The sequence below is a fragment of the Argiope bruennichi genome, chromosome 7 (assembly GCF_947563725.1).
Source record: "Argiope bruennichi chromosome 7, qqArgBrue1.1, whole genome shotgun sequence".
In the NCBI taxonomy this organism is placed as follows: domain Eukaryota; kingdom Metazoa; phylum Arthropoda; class Arachnida; order Araneae; family Araneidae; genus Argiope; species Argiope bruennichi.
In genome coordinates, this window is record NC_079157.1 from 51,936,020 (window position 1) to 51,957,439 (window position 21,420).

The following is a 21,420-nucleotide window of genomic DNA, read 5'->3' on the forward strand; positions in this document are numbered from 1 at the left end:
GCAAAATTTATTTTTATGCAGTAATATTTTCGGAAGTAATAGCAGGAAAACGGCAAAATTCAGCTCAATTTTTAATTCATTAAAATTCTAATTAAAAATATTTTAAAAAATCTCTCCAAGTGCATTTTTTGATTCTCCAAAATATAAACGTGCCAAATTTGATAACTGTTAGTAAAAAGTCCGGCCTGTAGAGCATCAATATATACACTGACACACACACACATTCGCCTTTATTATCAATTGAGAAAAGAAATTATCATAAAAGGAATTTTAAAGCTCGATGTATCCTTTGTTTAAGCTACTATCTTCCGAAATATCGTTTTAAAAATTTAATTACAAAATTATGTATAAGCAATTTTTATTTTTCAGAATCGTTAGAAAGATATTCTGTTTTTTGTTTGACCACCACTGTTGTTCAAAAGGCTTAGAACTAGGCATGTATCCAATGTAGTGGTCTGACCACACTTTCCTGCATATTCTCTAATGAAAGTATTTGCGTATGGCATGCGATGGCAAACAATAATTGCGATGATTCAATTAATACACAAATACCAGAAAACGAATATGTATTTTGGACCTTATTTTCCGGCTGATTAAAACCAAAATTTGACACCGAGTTACAATTGTAATCACATCCAAATTTCATATATTTAAGTCATTACACTTTTGAGTTATCGCATTAACATGCTTCTGAAAGCACAAACCGATAGACGGTCAACACCATAGACGAACTTGGTTCCAAATTTGATACATATCTACATTTTAGATGTTAAACCTATGTGCCAAATTTTATCCATCTAGGTCTGTTTGTTTTGCAATTGCCGTATAAACTTAAATTCGGACAGCTTGATAGATAAATTTTTTTCTAAATGGATTTCGTTCAAAATTTAATAGAAATCTGCAATTTTGGAATGAACATATGCGGCGGTAGAGGTTTAAAGATGGGGTAACAAGACAAATCCAACAAAGAAAAAAGCACAATATATCTAATTTAGCTTCAAAACAACTCATAATGATTAATTTTACATTTAATTAAAACCAATTAAATATTAACTAGTTTGTGAAATTCTTCCCCCTCTTCATTTTCTTCTTTCAATTCCTACTATTAGCTCACACTCTCCCTATATATATATATATATCTTTTTCATATTTTCAATCGTTAATAAAATACTTTTTATTCATCCACTCAAGTTCGAATACATTTTTTTAAATTGTAGTGGATAACATTTGACGTTAATACAGTTGCTTTTTCAAATATTAATGAATTAATTAAATTTATACAGCAATTTATATTTGGTCGCCAAAGTTGCCAAATCCGTCGTCATGCTGCCAAATTTATCACCAATTTTGTAATTATTTAATAAAAAATAACTAAAATAAAAAAAAAATTATGTTGATCTAAGTAGGAACTGACTTAAAAAATTTTGTTTTATATATTACTTGTTTATGCATATATTGCATCTAATTTTTCTCTCATTGTTAGAAATTTTCTAGAATATTTGTAAACAAAGAATTCAGTGCATGTCACAGTTTCTGCCTGGTCGGAGATTCACAGTAAGTTCGCTTTTTAAATATGATTTGTCGCAAAAAGACGGGATATATCTCACAATTAATAAAAAAGGGCTCTGGTTAAAACTTTAAGATGTTCAAAGCATCCATCACTAGAAGTGATACACTTTCTGAAATCGATGTAACACAAGGCTCAGTCAAACACACCTGCAGTTTCGCAACTTTAGCAATGGCGTTGAAAGGACTTCTCACATTTCTGAAAAGCTTGTCTATTTATTGCCTTCGGCTTTCTGTCATCTCTGGGATAAATTCTTTCTGTCATCTTCGGATGAATGTATTGAATCAAGCCCGTCGTAATAAGGCTGTAATTTAAAAGTAAGAATAAATATAGCATTTTAATTGTCTCTTTCCGTGCTTTCCTAAGCGGGTATGGTCCATTTCGATGTTATTAACCATCAACCATAAAAGTTTGTGCCAATAAATATAAAAAATTTTTAATTATCTGTTGAAAATTAAATTGGGAATTAATTATATTCAACATGCCTGTCTATCATTAACTCAACAAAACATGTGCAATTAATTGTTCTTTCAGATGCAGTTCAGAAAGGATGAAAAAATATATTTATTAATGAAAAGATTCTTCTTAATTTTATTAATATTATCATGAAAAAAAAATTGCATAAATGTAAACTAATAATAGAACTGAATAAGATTCTGTTTATACTAGCCGCCTTTGGCAACCAACCGGTTCACCAGTATTAATAATCGTTAGAATTTTCAATTAAATACTTTATGTAAATTGGTCTCTTAGTAGCCTTTCCTGCAAAATATTTTTAACCTTCAGATTCTAAAAGTTATATAATTAAGTCATACTATTATGTAGGCTTTAAACAGTTTTGTTAATTGTATTACTTATCTCGCTCTTTAATATTCTGCCAGCGCCCATAAAATTTCGACTTTAATTTAAAGTGTACACGTTAAACTGCAACTACTAAAAAAACATTTTTACTGAAACCAACCATGTCTTTGCTTTCAATTTTCATATTTAATAATAAAAAAAAGAGTCGTTCGGCATTGAAGTTGTATGTGCACTGCAGAATAATTTTCGTAATTTATATAATATCTTAAAGAATTATTCAACAAAAAATTCTGATTCATCGTAAAATTCGCTTTTCAGTTTTACTTTCAAAATATTTAAATGATGTAAAAAATATTTTATTTCAGTCAATAAATGTACTTATGAAAAAATTATGAAGTTTAAATTTTATACAGTCCTTTTGTCCTAAGGAGTCATATTTTGCGAAATACTCTTGGCTCTTCCACTTTTAAATAAATAAATAAATGTTTCTATCTTCTACGATCAAATCTGACCAATTTATGACGTTTTTACATATCGATTTTAGAACAATCAACATTTTCATAATCATAAGCTAATCACTGTTGAGAAACCCTGGCAGAAGATTGGCGTATCTTCTTTGAAATGTTCGATGAAATGGTCTAAAATCACTAGTTTTCATAAGACATATTCAATTTCATAAATTAGCCAGCTTTAGTGATTGATTTAGTTGATTGGAGTGTAGCTCTTTTTATTTAAAATATTGGTGCCTCAAGAATATTTTGTTAAATATAATTCAAAGGGCAGAGGATCTATGTAAAAATTTAAAATTCGTAATTCATCGGAGCATTTATTAACTTCAAGTGACATAAAATATAATTATCTAGTTCATTTAAACCATTTTGTTAGCAGATGTATGCCCGAAATTAGCTGATGGACGCTAAATTAGAGATGTTATCCTATATATATTAAACCATGTTTACCTAAAATTAAACTGTTTTATTGAATTAATAATATAGATATTGTAAAAGATCATAGAAAATTTTTCCACCATTTACTCTTTAGAAAATATCATATTTCAAATTTTTTTCACTTCATACAGACACCTGCTCAAAATAAACTGTTAATATATTTAATTTACAATAATATTTGATTTATTTTTAAATTTGAACTTCTGTTAGTGTGATATACTTTATTTAGGACATCACCATAAATTAATGAAATTTTCAAAATATTATTGACCACCGTGGGGAATTTCGGTACGTTTAGATCTCTTTGGTGTCCAAACAAAAATAGTTTTGGAATTATACCTCAGTGTATACGAAAACGCGGGTAAACAGCGCTTATCAGTTTATCCTGTTTAAACAAGCCAACACTGAAGCTTCAATAATAAGACCAAAGTGTCATCAAAGGCCAAAATTTTGCTTTTCTTAACTGGCATGGGATTCTTGAAAAAGTTATTATGCATTAAAAAATTGTTAGTTGCAAATTTAAATACTTTATAAAACAAGACTTAATGAAAATTTCTGAAAGATTTTAATTAACAGAAGACAGCCTGATTTCAGAATAAAAGACCACGAATCTTTCTTTTTTGGGATAGGATGTGCTGCATTACTGAAAGAGAGAAAACGATCGAAAGATGAAGATGACTGATTATTAGCATAAAACGGAAAAGTTTCTAACTCTGGATACATAGTATTTCAATATCTACTTAGTCTATTGTTATCCACAAATTATTTTTTAGCGCATAATATTATTTCTGTATAATATATAGAAAAAATTATAGGTAAAATTATAGCTTATTTGAAGATTCCTAGGACATGCTAGAGTAATTCTTATTTATGCTCTGAATATTGAAAATATATGATTATCATTAATTTGTGGGATCTAATGAATAAAAAATATTTCATAGCGACTTTTATATTTGCAGCTTCATCAGGCTGTCCAGTACTGTGGGTACACTTCCTTTGTGACAAAGTTTGGCCGATTCACTGGGAGGAACCTAAACATGCCCAACTATAATCCTTGGAAGTTCCAGTACGATCTTTACACAAATGAAACTTGTCATTACAGCGGTTACCATCCTGGATCCAAAATCCCTCAAGTGAGTTTTTCTGTTTTAATATTTTTTTGTTTTCAACTAACTGATGTAACCAAAAACTAAAAGCTAAACCCCGGAACTCTTCAGAGTTCTGGGATTTGCATACCACGCCTGTTGTACGCATACTACCTCCTTGACAATCAGAAATTTTCTGAATTACGAAATTTTATTGTCTGCGAATTTATCGAATCCTTTGTTAATTAGTCACATTATAACATAGAATAAAATAATTATATTAAAAGATTGGGAGCTGTTAATAGATAATCAAGACAAAAAATTTAAAATTAAACGTGTGTCGCAATCTACGGTAAAAGTGGGAAAAGTGCCAAAAATGCCTGCAAGTTTTGACGTCAAAGGCTGGAACAGTAAGAAGTACAATAATACCTACAAAAAGATTTATCTGTTTATTGTTGCAAGAATTATTGGAAAATGCTACTGCTGATACTAAAATGGCACTTGTGCCATTAAACCAAACGAAACCGGACAAGCTCGAATATGGTTAAATTGTCTCTTGTGCCATTAAACCAAACCAGGCACGCTCGTATATGGCTAAAATGGTCCTTGTGCCCTTAAACCAAACGAAACCCGACACACTCGAGTATGACTAAAATGGTCCTTGTACCATTAAACCAAACGAAACCAAACATGCTCGAATATGGCTAAATTGGACCTTGTGCCATTAAACCAAACCAAACCAACCGGGCACGCTCGAGTATGGCTAAAATCACCCTTGTGCCATTAAACCAAACGAAATCGGACACATTCGAGTATGGCTAAAATATTCCTTGTGTCATTAAACAAAACAAAACAAAACCAACCAAACCGGACAAGCTCGAAGATATCAGGTATGCTTTTGAAGTCTGTTGCAGCAACGACAATACACACTGAGACGCTCCGTAATGTCGTCCATAGGTGTTGCATAATCAAGTCCTTTAAAAAGGCCCCATTGTAAAAGGTCCCAAGAATTAAGATCCAGCGAACGTGGAGGCCAAGCAATGAATTCCTGTTTGTCCAGTTCATCTCCTTGTATATATAACAGTAAGATGATTACACACTTAGCGAGAGAAATATCATGGAAACTATCATGCACGAACAGTTACACTACACATATTTCGCTACACTGTGACCGGCACACTTTGCAATATTTCAAGAAAAACATACGCAGAAAAACAAGTTATGTTGCAATATTCGGATATTCGGAAGCAATTACATTTCCAAGAGATAACCACAAAGAATACCTGCCCATACGTTAACTCCAAACTTCTACAAAGATTTCCATTATAAACTCACCTGGAAATTATCCATCGCTCACATGTGTGCATTATGTGCATTCACAATTGCCTTCTGGACTCAGAGTCTGCATGCGTTTTTTCACGACTTTCATCTTCTAAACGCGGTACATAGCACCGTGTTCTATTTCTTTTAATGCGTTTGTCAGTCCAGTATTAGAGCACTCTGTATAACAGGCACTTCAAATTATTTTTGTGAATAAAGATGTATCAGAATATCCTGCATAGATATACACTCGTCTTCTAAAAAAATTCAATATTTCAGCTCCTGGCACCAGAAACCTGGGTTATAGTGAGGTGTATCTTCCAAGTGGCTGGAATTAATCACGAGGAAACGACGGAAATGTTCTGGGTTTGTATTCATTTCTCTTATAAAAGTGATTCTTTATTAACTAGTTTATTCGGCAAATAAATATAAGAGGGAAAAAAATAATCCAATGGAATGTCAAGAATAAAATCCATTCCCAAAATCCCAACGCTTCCTAAAAAAACCGGATTATTGATCCCCATCAATAAATGTAATATGCAACAAGTCTACGTGTACAACCCTTCAGAGGTTTTACTTCACATTAAGATTATATACTACAAGGCACCACATACTACATTTTCCTAAAAGGGCAAATACATCTTTTCAAAAAATGTCTTTTACAACAAGTAGTCGAATAGTAAAACAAAACCAGCAGGCATGGTCTTGTACTATCTAATAAATAAACTTGCGTATTATTAATAGCATTCCATTAGCGAACAATAGTTACCTAAAAAAACCTCTCTATGGAGATTTCTTTGCCTATACCTGGGATGCAGTTAATGCAAATTAAACAGAGCATTGAATGCGTATTTTGGGTACCTTTTCCAGACCGACTGAAACCACAATGGGGTCAATTCACGGTCACGTGTCAGGTACCAAACAAACCGCTTCTGTTCAATTTTCAACCGTTCTGCGCATGTCGTGATGTCTGCCGATAACGTTGACACTGTTTACATTTTTGTTGACATTGTTTAGTAAATATTTAGCTAGCCGATCAATTATTAAAAACTTCTGATTTTTTTTTTAAAGATATTATTTTGAATTATTTTCTCCAAATTTTCTTAGTTATATATTTTTATTTCTTATATTAAAATTTTAATTAATATTTTCAATAGAATTTTTTTTTTATGCAAAATTAACTAACATCGCTTTTTAATTCGCCTGGTGCCGCTTTATTCTTTCCTTTCCCATATCCCCCCACCCCCATTTTTTCATCCGAAGGATACATTTTGACAAATGACTATGGCAGTGTTTTTGAAAAATTACATATGTTCTTTTTTACATATTATTTAAATAGTATTGAATGTTGAATTTTATGAATATAGTTCCCCCAGTTAGTTCTTTTTTAAAATAATTATTACTCTTAGATAAGTTAATATTTTAAAGCTTACTAATGAAATTATTGTATTTTTTTTTCTTATGTAATTACTTTTATAAATATTGAGAGTTAGTTATTTGATGTTTTCAGTTTGCTTAAAAGAAAGAACATGAAACTCAAATTAGTATATATTGAATAAATTATGTTTACAATTTCAAATTATGAAATATAAAAGGTATGGATACCTTTTTTTAAATCTATGCAACTTATGAATAAATAATTTCATTTTAATTTGTAGAAATCATTAAAGGAAAACAAACAAAATCAAGCTTTCATAATTTTTATTTACACATTACAAATATATACAAAAGTATTAGAATCAAGTTAATAGGAAAAACAAAAATCAAATAAAAATTAAACCAAAAAAATTATTAAAAATATTAAAAAAGAATCCGGCCTGAAGACTTTTTCAAGGGTCACCCTCAGGCAGGGATTCAAATAAAGGGATTTTTTTTGTGAGGACATACAGACATTAAGTCTAATAATGATTCCTCGTGACCCGAAAATACCCCGAAATTATGCTCAAGAGATATACCATTTTAACAGAAAGGAAATACAAAATAACAAATTAGAAAAAAACCACAAAGTAAAAATACAATAAAAACAATAACAATAAAAACAAAAACAGCATTAAAATTAAAATTAAAAACGAAAAGCCAGAACATACCATCCAACAGTGAAGTAAACTTTAAACAATCGATTGTGATTTCCTGTTTTTGAAAGTTAACGGTAAATTATGTAAACAGAGGTAGGCACCCAGCGCCATCTATTGAGTGATCCAATATGCAAGTAAATTTCTATTTTTATTTAAGCCAAAAGATTAATCCCAAACCATACCTTGTTTAATTAAAAAATTGACATTACAGTAATTTCTAGGAAAATCATTTTTAATTAAATTTTTAAGGAGGATATTTGATGCTTCAATATAAGAATTTTTATTATTGCAAACCCTTTTGATCCTGCTAACTTGTGAGAAAATTAGATTTTTGAAAATTTTAGAGTTTAGATTGGAATGGTAGTTACATAGTTTTGTTATTTTAAAGTTGAAATCATCCCTTTTATCGTATATACCAACTATTGTTTTATCATTAGCAATTTCGATTTTTAAATCCAGAAAGGTAGCCTCAAGTTGATTTATATTTGTATCTTTTAGAATTAAATCTTTTGGATAGCAATTAGTAATAATATTAGTATTGTCGAAGTTAATCAAAAGCAGGTCATCAATATATCTCCACCCGTTTATTAAATTATATTTAATTATTTTTTTCTCATAGTAATGCAGGAAAATATTAGCTAAAGCACTTGAGAAAGCTGTCCCCATTGGAATGCCCTTGACTTGTTTATAAAAATTAATACCATTAAACACGTAATTTTCAGTAATATTAAAATTACATAACTCAAGCCAGTTATTTTTAGGAATGATATTTTCATTTAAATATTCGTCATATATAAAAGTGCAGACCTTTATTAATTTTTCATGAGGTAGATTAGTGTATAAATTTTCGAAATCAAAAGTATTAAGTTTATTAATGTTGTTATCTTTAAGAAAATCCAATACTTCTTTGTTACTAGAAATAATAAAGTTGTCTTCATTTTTTATTTTGTCCAGGATAATTTTTAAGTATTTAAAGAAATGTTTACCCGTATAGTAATTATAACTACCAGTGCTACAGGTTATGTAATTTTAATATTACTGAAAATTACGTGTTTAATGGTATTAATTTTTATAAACAAGTCAAGGGCATTCCAATGGGGACAGCTTTCTCAAGTGCTTTAGCTAATATTTTCCTGCATTACTATGAGAAAAAAATAATTAAATATAATTTAATAAACGGGTGGAGATATATTGATGACCTGCTTTTGATTAACTTCGACAATACTAATATTATTACTAATTGCTATCCAAAAGATTTAATTCTAAAAGATACAAATATAAATCAACTTGAGGCTACCTTTCTGGATTTAAAAATCGAAATTGCTAATGATAAAACAATAGTTGGTATATACGATAAAAGGGATGATTTCAACTTTAAAATAACAAAACTATGTAACTACCATTCCAATCTAAACTCTAAAATTTTCAAAAATCTAATTTTCTCACAAGTTAGCAGGATCAAAAGGGTTTGCAATAATAAAAATTCTTATATTGAAGCATCAAATATCCTCCTTAAAAATTTAATTAAAAATGATTTTCCTAGAAATTACTGTAATGTCAATTTTTTAATTAAACAAGGTATGGTTTGGGATTAATCTTTTGGCTTAAATAAAAATAGAAATTTACTTGCATATTGGATCACTCAATAGATGGCGCTGGGTGCCTACCTCTGTTTACATAATTTACCGTTAACTTTCAAAAACAGGAAATCACAATCGATTGTTTAAAGTTTACTTCACTGTTGGATGGTATGTTCTGGCTTTTCGTTTTTAATTTTAATTTTAATGCTGTTTTTGTTTTTATTGTTATTGTTTTTATTGTATTTTTACTTTGTGGTTTTTTTCTAATTTGTTATTTTGTATTTCCTTTCTGTTAAAATGGTATATCTCTTGAGCATAATTTCGGGGTATTTTCGGGTCATGAGGAATCATTATTAGACTTAATGTCTGTATGTCCTCACAGAAAAAATCCCTTTATTTGAATCCCTGCCTGAGGGTGACCCTTGAAAAAGTCTTCAGGCCGGATTCTTTTTTAATATTTTTAATAATTTTTTTGGTTTAATTTTTATTTGATTTTTGTTTTTCCTATTAACTTGATTCTAATACTTTTGTATCAATTCATCTGTGTTTTAGAAGTAGCTGCAATTGCGCTCTCTAAATACTATGAAGTTCCTTTTTGGTTTTAGTTTAAATAGGTAATAAATTTTAGTTGCGATTTCGAAACTGTTTTGTTTCGTTTTCAAACTTTTTCTTACTTTAGATTGGTTACATATATATATATATATATATATATATATATATATATATATATATATATATATATATATATAGAAAGAGAGAGAGTGATATAAAATATATGTGATAATTATTTGAAAAAATATGATCCAATGTATGTTTCAATGTACTCACTAATACAAAAAACTAAAAAAAACAACTATTAACTATTTATCAACATTTGTTTTTCTAGACACTTAGAAATAATATAAACACAGTATGACAAGAATGTCAATGTCAATGATGAAATCAATTTTTTTTCAACAGAAACATCCTAGATACTAAAGAACAGTTTTTTTTTATCACTAATAAAAACATAATGTTGAACAGTATACTTTTAAAGCAGAACATTTATGAAATTTTTTTAAATGCTAAAGTTACATTGATAAAAATTAAATTGAATGAATATCATAAAATAAAACAAAAACATATAATAGAGTAAATTTAATAAACAACAATAAGGTCATGATATATATACATATATATAGAGAGAGAAGTTAAATAGGATATAAAGAGGAGTTGAATGAAACACTTTTATGCTTTCACAGAATTTTATAATTCAAAATTGATATGTTAAAGAAATAGAAAAAAAAAAAAAAAAAAAGTGAAACATGCATGTAGCAATGAAGTTGGGAATAAAAATTATATAATAAATGCTGATATGGAAATTGATTTTCAATGAAAAGACCTTTATTTATTAAAACAGAAATCACTGAGGTGCACAGTGTTATAACATGATATTATGATAACAGTGAATTTCAGTTTAAATACAATAAACTATTGAAATTTCATTTTAACAATAGAAAAGATGTTTGATATAAATTCACTTTGAATCCATCACAAATATGCAAATGTAATTAGAAAGCTAGTAATATTCACTTCCACCTAAGTTTAGCATTATAGCAGTTGTTATTTTTGCAATAGGAGTTTGTTTACTTACGTTAATTAAATTTAGATAAGATTTTGTAAAAAAATGCAATATAATACTCATGTAAACATTTTAAAACCTTCTAAGCATATTCAAAATTATCAGAAATTTCATCAAATGTGAATGAAGTAAATTAGAAATGCACCCATGATTTTGTTTGATTGTTTTTGGTGGCAAATCGCTTACCGATTTCTTTTTCTTCGAAGAGTTTTTCTAACAAATTACTGGAACAGCTATATTTAATTAATGGACACAAACTGAAGGAATTCTTCAAAATGATCGGAGCATATCATTGACTTCGAAGGCTTGAAAAAATCTATACCAAAGCTATCAACCCAAGTCAGGTTTGTTGAAAGGAAAATAAAAAAAAAACATTTTATCATGACAGTCACTCTTGTATTTCGCATTAAAGCATGCATCCATCAGCACACCAGTATTTCCTCTGTTAACACATAATAAGAGGAAAGAAAATGACTCACAAATTATAACTTCAAATGTAAACAAAAAATCCGCTTCATACTTGGCGGAGAACGTTAATGACAGACTGATCGACGAGAGCGGCGCGGATGAAACTTAAATGCCATGCGCAAGAGGTACATGACATGTGACTTTTACGTCACATGAATTGACCCCATTAAAATTGTAATCATATTCCAAATTTCATGTATTCAAGTCTGTGCTTTTGAGTTATCGCGTTTACATGTTTGTGATCAACAAATGGTCACCTTCTTGACGGATTTCGTTCCAAATTTAAAGAGTATTTACCTTTTGGATGTAAAATTTATGAAACAAATTTTATGCATCTAGCTTTCTTTGTTTTGCAGTTATCGTTTAACATATTTGGACATCCGGGCAGACAGACTTCTTCTGAATGAATGTCATTCAAAATTTGTTAAATCAACAAATTTGGCATAAACATGAAACGTTCAAAGACAGACATAATTACAAAAACGTATTTCTTGGACACATGGAAGTCTGAAATATATAAATTCGTCGAGTTCGATACTTTTTCCTTTGTATCTTTGTGTGCGAGAAAGTAAACATTAAAAAAAATCTTTCTTGTTAATGTACATAGGTTCTGTAAGCAATTTTATTTATTTATTTATTTTTGTATAGAAAATATTGTTACAAACCTGTAATGTTGCTTCCCAGCAAGGTTAGTTCATTCACTGGAAAGCCCATTTTACTATCAGCTCTGTTGGGTGCTGATCGGTTGCCCCGTCAGTGATCTCAGAGCTTGGCGAAAAACTTCGTAACCATTTGTGGAGAGGTTCAACAATGATGACGGACCTTTTTAGAATTTTAAAGATTTTATTGTTTCTCCGCTTTCGGGAGTTCCTTTGAGCGTTGTCTTTCGGCGTTGCTGCTACATCGATGATGTTACAAGACTGATAGTTTTTTACATTACCGCTTGAGGGCGTTACAAGTAAGAGGCGGGGCAACATACTTACATAACAATTTGGTGACTTGGCGACTTTGGCGACAAAATAGATATTACTGGAAACTTTGAGAATTTTAGCAATCCAGCCAATTGGAACCGAGATTCCCCTGATTGGTCCCGAACCTTCTTTGTCCGCCTCTTGGGAGCTATAAAAGGCCAGCAGTCTCAAGTTGCAATGAATCATAATCAGTTAGTCATGAAAGGAGTCATTGAGGGGATAACGAAGCAATGGCGGAATAGTCCAGCGTTGTGTGGAGCTCAAGCGATTGTTGAATTGAACTGTATGCCGAGTCTTGTCGTTTATTGTAGAAGCAGCATTGTGTCGTGTGTGGAGTAGCCAATCGTGAGTAGTGAGTCGGCAGTTGGATATAGCTAAAGCAAGTAGACTGTAGAGAATTGCAAACATTGGGAGAGGCCATAGAGTGAAGCTACGTGAACCCTCCTTCTGCTGAATTCTGTCTGGCCGCTTTGTGTGCTGTGTATTACTTGCAAGCTACTGTTTGCTGTAGTGTGCTATCCTGTGTTCGTCTCGGTGTGTATTTGTCGTCTTTGTATTAGTGTCTTCGTGTTAAATAAAGTCGTCTTCGTTCATTATTGTTGTCTGCTGATTGTTCTCGCACCATTCACCCATACAAGCGAACCCGGTGACTTTACGGACTTAGTAGCGGTGGATTTGAAGTAATCCATAGCAATATACAAAAATATTGTGATAGTCAAAACATTCGATTGCGGTATTCTGACAAAATTCCGCGTTCCAGGCCTTCAAACTCATTTTTGGAATTGTGTGTGTCAGTGAACACGATCGTTCAAAATTGCTTTGAGATAAAACGATGAAATTTGGTATGCAGTTTTTACTTAAATTGGTACTCTCTCTTATAGCTAAAATTATATTGTTTTAGATCCAATTCGAAAAAGGAATGCATCAGAAATTTGTACACAGTTTTCTTGTTTATGTTAAGAGACAAATAATATTGCATATCTTCTTACGGAAATCAGGAGGAGCACACATGTTTGTGGATTGTCGTGGTCATTAAAGGTTTATAATTTCTACTCATATCCTCAATTTCCATTTAGAATTCAAGCACTTATAAACAAAAATTTCTTTCTGCTTTAATTTTTTAGTCGATTGTAGGTAACAGCACTAACGCACCGTAGGAACCACTAATCACATTTACAACGTTAAAAAAAGTATGCTAAAGTATGTAAAAAAGTATTAAAAATAGTATGCTGAAGAAAAAAGGTTGCTAGATTATTTAAGTATATGAGAAAATTGAAGCAAAGACACTTCTGCAGGTTCAATCAAAAATATAAAAATTGAAATAACCAAGATTTAAAAAAAACTCGTGAAGCTCTGCTGTCAATTAATTCAATAAGGAAATGAATCTACGGTGAATTTTCTAAGAAAAAAATTTACTGAAAACTTGTTAAAAATTAATGTTTATTAGAAATATAATTGAAATTCTAGTTTCCTTAGATTATTTCTATGAACGCCTCATACAGAACAGCAATTGTTATATGATAAATGCGTTAAGACTTCAGCTTCAGAAATTTCGATGCTTGCGAGTGAACATGTTAGTGGAGTTCTAAATGGTTCATACGTTACTGAATCTTGCAAGATCCAGTTATAGTGTATATCCATTTGATTTTAGTGTGAACATAAATGTTTGAAACTTGATACATATTTTGAATTTTATTGATTTTAAATGTAAAAAATACCATTTAAATTCATGTTATAGTATGAAAGAAAAATAAGTCACATATGCACCAATTGCTCACTTTGTTGAATTTGAATTTCTTAATTTTTCTTTTCAGACTTGTTGCAGATAACCAAAAGGATGAAAAAAAATAGAGTACATGTCTTCAAAAGATTTTTTTTTGTATCACTTATTAATAATAAAGAAACAAGAAAAGAAAACAGAATATAAGAATTTTTTTAACTGATTTTGAAAACATTTTACAAATATGACCTTCATATTTTGCTGCATTTACACGTAAAATTGTTGTAATAACATCCTGTAATTGAGCTTAACAAATTGTTGTAATTACATCCTGTAATTGAGCCTAACAAATTGTTGTAATTACATCCTGTAATTGAGCCTAACAAATTGTTGGATTGTAATTATTGCATTTATCTACACTTTACTATCAAGTTGAAACCGTTGAAAACATTAAAAAAAAATTGTATAAGCTATCAGCATTAGAGCCAAATATTAAGTTTTCTAAACTTGGAAACGAGAAAAAATGCCATTATAAACTTATCATTAAATACATTATTTTTTACATGTATTTTACTAGCCGCCTTCGGCAATTAGGCTGATTTACCGGGGATATTGGTTATATTTAATTTTAGTAAAATCATTTAGATCCGATTTCATGACCATGATTTCATCTAATTGCCAGATATTACACCCCTACTGATTTATTTGACTTGCATACATTCTGTTCATTGACTACATAAACCTTTCTGTTGGAGATATGTCCCTTGACATCATAGAGCTATTCAAAATATAAAGGAAGGATTCATTTATTTTCTAAATTTCAGGTATTGTATCAGTTTTTTTTAATTCGTCATGTAAACAACACAGATATTAAACGGATACATATTATTCTTAGATTAACACAGATATTATTCTTAGGTTTTTAAGAATAGAAAAAAATCACGCGATTAAATATTTTATGATACAAGGAGGACAGTTTGAATTTACAGGCAACAACGTAATCTGTTGTTGAAAATTATGCAAAAATAAAAAATTTCTAAAGTTGCCAAAATTCAGGATAAATTTTCAAGTCTATTAAATTAGTATCATTAAAAGGATAATTTTTTAAATTTTAAAATGGTATAAAATTTATTTTTGTACAAAAAAATTTTTCGGAAGTTATCACCAAAAAAAACTAAAATTCAGTTTAATTTATAATTTTTGAAAGTCCTAATTAAAATTTTCAAAAAAGGGGCTCCGAGATGTACATTCCTATCTAACAAGATGCATATGTACCAAATTTGGCAGCTGTATTTCAAATGATCTAACATGTGGAGCACTAACACAAAAACTCACACACAGAGACACACACACGTTCTTTTTTATTAGTAGTAGATATGCTCACTCTTCGGCTATTTTATTTCAAAATATCTTTGATTTTAGCTTGACATTAAGGATAAGAAAAAGAGAAGAAAACAGAAGTTTGAAAAAAATTGAGATCAATAGTTACTGTGAATAAAATAAAAAATTTCCCTGTTGCAAAATTTTTTTACCAATTTTAATAAATGGTGAAAATTTATGAATACAGCAAAGTTATAACATCCGTTTCACAATGAAAAATATTTCTTCGTCCTTCAAAACTATATTATTGAAAAAGCAAGTGTTCAAGATTTTTTTTTCAGCTTTACAAATTCTATAAATTGGAGTTGATAACCGGAAAACAGAAAAGCAACAAAATAAAAACAAATGAAAGACAGCAAACGATAAATAATAAAGATAACAAAACGCAAATTAAAAAGCTAATTTTGGAGAATTTTAGCTCATTTCTATGGATATAAATCACGTAAATTTATTTGATTCCATGATACATACAAACATACATCATACTTTTAGTTCACACATTAAGTTTTGAGTCTTGTATAGATGAATCTGAAAAAAATCAAGTTAAAAAAAATCATCCCAACTGGCTATAAAAGCTGTTTCCAGACTGAAGCAATTTGAAACAGTTATGTTACAAGAAAATTCAGACAAGTACAAACGACTCCTTTTTTTTTCCCCTCCAAGAACAAACTATGGCAACGGAGTTGTACGTTTCCATAGCAACCATATGCATCAGCAGACTCAAGATAAATGCAACATTTTCAGATCGAAGTAAAATGGAGGAAAACGAGCAAGTATTATTACCACAGGAAATAGAGGCATATTTAGAAAGTTTAGAACCCATCAGCATTCCTGAAATTGGAAGCCCTAGGTATAAAAATATTTTTTCTTGCTATAGCTTAATTATTTTGATATCAGATATAATTTAACTTTTTTAATTAAAAAAAAAGATAAAAGAAAAACTCAATGTTTTATTGAAATTGAAGAGTTTGATTTATATTTTTTTCATTAACGTGTTCCAAATTAGAAAAAAATTTTGCTTAATCAGTTTTTTTACTTTGATTTGTTCCAACAATCTGTTTATTTTATTTCGTAAAATATCGTTTGTTCATTTTAACCGATATTATTTTATATCGATAACAATTAAAAGTTAATCTAAATACAAAATAAATTTGTGTTTGAATCCGATATTTGGTTTTTAACAATTAGTTGTTGCTTGAAGCAACATTCTAACATTTTTTGCAATTAAATTTAGAAAATTAATAGTAATAACTTACATTTTAATGTAATTCGAATTTCTTTATTGCAAATTTATTTTAACTTCGAGTATATTTTACATAATATACTCAAATACATGATCCTTTCGTTAAATTGCATAACACAGAGAAGAACAATTCTCATTATCTGTATTATATACAAATTGACATTTTTAATTTTGTATAAATACAGACGATTTTTGCTTACTAAAAATAAATACAACAGATAAAACAAATTTAAGAAGGCATTTATTCCAATTCTAAAAATTCAAACAAAAATAGTATTCTTGATATTATCAATAACAAAGTCACAGTCACAGTTATTAATCCTGAATTGCTACTATATTTTTTTATTTAATAGATGGCTCAAGCAAAGAGAAAGAATACATAACTTGTCCCTTCAAGCTTCGTTGGATGTCAAATCTGGAAGGGAAGAAATAGTGAAAGAGTTTCTACTCACACTTGAAAAGGTTGATTTCTTTTGATTATTCATTCTAAACCAACAAGAGTGGCCCAAAATGTTCTGGCGTACTCGATAATAAATTGTCATGCCAGTAACTTACATGACATTGGCTTACAATAGTTACGAAATTTTAACTTTTGATTTGAATTTAATATGCTCACTGAATTTATTGTGTCATCCTTGGCAAGTTATTTGGCGATTAATTCCTGGCATGCGTTAACAATGCCCAAAAATCAAATTTGTGTCTTAGACACGTTTTTCTCAACCGATTGAAACAAAAATTTGACACAAAACTGCATTTGTAGTAACAAAATTGGAAATATTTAATTTACTGCGTTTTTGAGTTAACGGTTTGCATGTTTCTAAATGTACAGATCGACAGACGGTCAATCCCTTATTGTTTCGCCTCAAAATTTTGTAGGTAACTACGCTATAGATGTTAAATCTGTGTACCGAATCTTATCTATCTAGCTCTCTTCGTTTTGTAGTTAGTGTTAACTTATATTCGAACAGATGGACAGATGGAATTAATCTGAACAGAATTATCAAATTGACAGAAATCTACAAATTTGGTGTAAAGACCGTACACCAAATTTCAATCGTCTAGCTCAAAGCGTTTTTGAGTTAACTTTGTCACAAACAGACAAATGGACATTTTCCAAAAAGTGTGTTTTTTGAACTCAAGAAGGTTATCGTGCAAATTATATTCTTTATTTTATCGTTTGCATTTTTACAATATAGTATGGACGTCTTCTATAAACCAAGCTTACAAATTCATAAAATTATATCAAAATGAGATATACTGTAACTGTCATTTAATATGATAACATCGGACTTAATTTTATTGATAAAATTAATTAACTAATAACGATAACTTAATTCAATAAAATCAATTATATTATAATAAAACTAAGCAAAATATATATAAAAAAATACTTAACTGACAGCTATCTATAATTCTTAAAAAAAAAAGAATTTTAAAAACTCATAAATTGTTTCTTATTAACAACTATTCCACAGAAGTTCATTTATAGTATATATTGATCATAATTTATATTCTTTTCAAAAAAATTTTAACATTGTCGCAAGGTGTGTTTCAAACTATTAAGAATTCACTACATTTCAGTGTTCGTGACAGGATTTTCTTCAACACATTTATCTACCTCAAAATCATCAACATTTATTGCTTGATCTTGCTCACAAAAAAACCTAAAAAATTTACAAAATTTCACAAAGTGGCAATGCAATTTTCACCTGAGCAGCAGCCTTAATTGACCGATTTTAAGAAAACTTTCATACCTTTTAAAAATTTCGATTTTATCTTTAACCTTCAAATCAGCTTTTATCATCCATTTTGCTTTCGTAACTCAGTCGCAGTATTTTATGGTTGTTCAAATTTCAATCAAAGTCTGGCAGTTTAGTTCTCTTTTTAAATAAATCCAGACCTCTCTAGTCCAGATTCCCAGATGTTTCCTTAAAACTGGAGCGAGAAATTTCCGTCAATCGTTAACGCTGGTTGAAAACAAAAGTTCGATTGACTGTTTACATAAAAAATAATACTAGTCGATGCAGTAATCACACCAAACGAATATTCTTTAATACATTTGAATATGTTGTTTCGGAACTAGAAGATTTTGATAATATAAAGCAAATGATAACACCGCGATCACATTAAGAGACGCCCACTATGCTTCAACTCAGTCAGAAAAAAAGGTATGGTAGCAATTCTTAAAAGTTAAATGTTTTTGAAATGTGAATTTGCTAATTTTTTAAACAGCAATCTTCAAAAATTTCGAACTCAAGATTTTGACAAACCTCTATGTTTCAGACTTCCCTGCGTTCGAAAAATGCATTTTTGGAAAATGTCCATCTGTCTGTCTGCGACAAAGATGCATTAAGGTGGATGGATGAAATTCAGTATACGATCTTTATACCAAATTAGTAAAATTTCTGTCAGATTTTGAGCAAAATCTATTCAGAAGAAGTCTCTCCAGCTGTTTGAATGAAAATAAACACAATAACTACAAGAAAAAGGTTAAATGGATAAAATTATGTACACACATATATATACAAGGTATAAAATAGATACCAACAAAATTTTGAGCCAAATCTAACGAAGGATTGTGGGTCATTTTGGTATAAACGGTTGCGAAAAACTTGTCTAAAATATAAATTCGATTTTCGGTTGCTATTAAACTTATTCCAGGGATTAATCGCCAAATAACTCGCCAAGGATTACACGATAGATTCAGTAAAAATGTTTAATTAATGCTAATTCATTCAATTAAATATTTTGTAACTATTGTAAGTCAAGGTTCTGCAAGATGTTCTTTGGAATTACGCCTTTTGCGATAGTATGCGAGAAAGTTTGTGGAGATACTGCGCTGGTTTTTCAAAAGTTCAATTCCACAATTGAAGTACTGAGAAGGAATGAAAGGCTAAAAATGTATTGCATCAGCCATAATATAGAAAATCTCGAAAATTCTATTACAATCAAAGAAATATTGCGCCTAAATAAAGCTGGTTTTATTAAAAAGTTATTCAATTTAAATTTTGAAACGATGTAAAAGCTGTTTTCTTAAAATAATTTACTCCGAAATTATAAAGAAAAAGTCTTAAAGTTTCGCTTAATTTTTAAGTAATTAAAAATCTGGTTAAACTTTTGAAAACTTCATTCTTATTTGGCATCTATTTCCTAGACAACAACTACGTGCCAAATTTGGTAGCTTGAGATTCAAGGTTTGATCTATAGAGCATTATGAACGATTTTTGCAGCACACATCGCAAAATTTATTAAATAGTACGCTAACCAAATATTATATATTTTTCATATTAAAAATCAGCGAACCTGATTATATGTCGCGTTTTGTCAAATAAAGAATACCGTGAATGAATTAGAATGCACAACTTGCAAGGATACATTTTGGAATAGTACCTCTTCTCTAAATTAATTGGACCAAAATTTGATCTATGATTTTACATCATAAATTATATAAATTGCTTGCTTAAGCTATCATATTAACATCCACTTGAGCAGATAGACATATAATCTATCAATTAGTTGATGGATTTGATTCAAAATTTGTTACAGATTCACAAATTTAGAAATAAGTCATATGCCTAGAAATGCCTAATCTATCTACCTGATTGCCCTTTTGAATTAACTTGCATGTATTTTTTTTTTCAGATTCCTGTATTGATTTACAAATTAATTGCAACTGAAATATGGCGGCTGAAAATTTTTCCTTTGCTGTTAAAAATGGAGCATCCATCAAAATCTGTTATTCCTATTTATTTAGTTGTAGGTATTATTTTGATAAATTTGTATGGCAACATTAAAAAAAGTGTTGCACGATTTCATTCATAATGAGTGTTCTTGAAAGTTTTATATGTATTAGAGTAGGCACATAAAGCTCATAATCCACGAAGACTATTATATGAACTTGTTAGTACATCTTTATGTAACAAGTTTTCAAAATAGGAACTTTAAAATCAATTATACAATTTAATTAAATAATACTATTTTTTAATTTAACTTTTAAAAAATTCTTATTAAGCCTAATTGTTAGTCAATATTAGGTGGAATTTCACTGTGCTAAACATATTTAAAAAAGAATTCAAGCCTTGAATATTGACTAGAAAAATTGGTGAATTTTAAATCATTGGAAGACAAAACTTATTTTTTTCAATTTGTCCGTCTATTATGCTATAACAATCTTTTATCAATTCACATTACTCGACATCTGATGTTATTGCCATTTGAAGAATGTTTCAAAATGTCTAAAGATTTATATTATAGAAAATTAAATCAAAAATATCGAAATGTATTCCTGCATTTATTATAGCAAACGTTTTATACTTATTTATTTATTTTTTGTTAGTACAGGATGAAAAAATAAATTTATTGCTTTCGTAAAAATATCGTCTGTTCTTAAATTCCTTATGCAGACAAAAAAAAAATCCTTTTATTAAAGTAAAACCAATAATTTTTGACTTATTCAGTGGCAATGGAATCAATTCATGCTCATATAGCACTTTAAATGACTGTGTCTAAATTAAAATTTGAATCCTTTGCGCTTGTTTTGTTAGAAAAAGAATTAAGCATCACTTCCTAATGTAAAGTAACGCACAATTAAACGTTAGATGGCATGATCAATTACATTTATTATGTGACTGAGATGTTTATT

At 29.4% G+C, this 21,420-nt stretch overlaps 2 protein-coding genes across 2 annotated transcripts in view; both read left to right on the forward strand.

Moving 5' to 3' along the window:
* The first annotated feature begins 1,513 nt into the window (after nucleotides 1-1,513).
* LOC129975274 (uncharacterized) lies at nucleotides 1,514-14,309 on the forward strand. The gene is made up of 4 exons (XM_056088328.1): nucleotides 1,514-1,554; nucleotides 4,275-4,448; nucleotides 6,000-6,086; nucleotides 14,250-14,309. Exons 1-4 carry the CDS (start codon nucleotides 1,522-1,524, stop codon nucleotides 14,262-14,264), a joined length of 309 nt encoding a protein of 102 aa, XP_055944303.1. The 5' UTR covers nucleotides 1,514-1,521; the 3' UTR covers nucleotides 14,265-14,309.
* A 1,897-nt stretch (nucleotides 14,310-16,206) lies between these two features.
* The window catches only part of LOC129975373 (zinc finger MYND domain-containing protein 10-like), a 28,592-nt gene continuing 23,378 nt past the window's right edge, over nucleotides 16,207-21,420 (forward strand). Inside the window, exons 1-2 of the mRNA XM_056088436.1 lie at nucleotides 16,207-16,385; nucleotides 17,132-17,240. Coding sequence (XP_055944411.1) covers nucleotides 16,207-16,385; nucleotides 17,132-17,240 — 288 coding nt within the window. The remainder of the gene's footprint in view (nucleotides 16,386-17,131; nucleotides 17,241-21,420) is intronic.

Excerpts from the sequence above, each read along its gene's own strand:
- LOC129975274 (XM_056088328.1), top strand. The coding sequence starts at position 1,522 with ATGTCACAGTTTCTGCCTGGTCGGAGATTCACA. Across the intron at positions 1,555-4,274 it reads TGCCTGGTCGGAGATTCACA|CTTCATCAGGCTGTCCAGTA; the intron begins GTAAGTTCGCTT and ends TTATATTTGCAG. Across the intron at positions 4,449-5,999 it reads CTGGATCCAAAATCCCTCAA|CTCCTGGCACCAGAAACCTG; the intron begins GTGAGTTTTTCT and ends TCAATATTTCAG.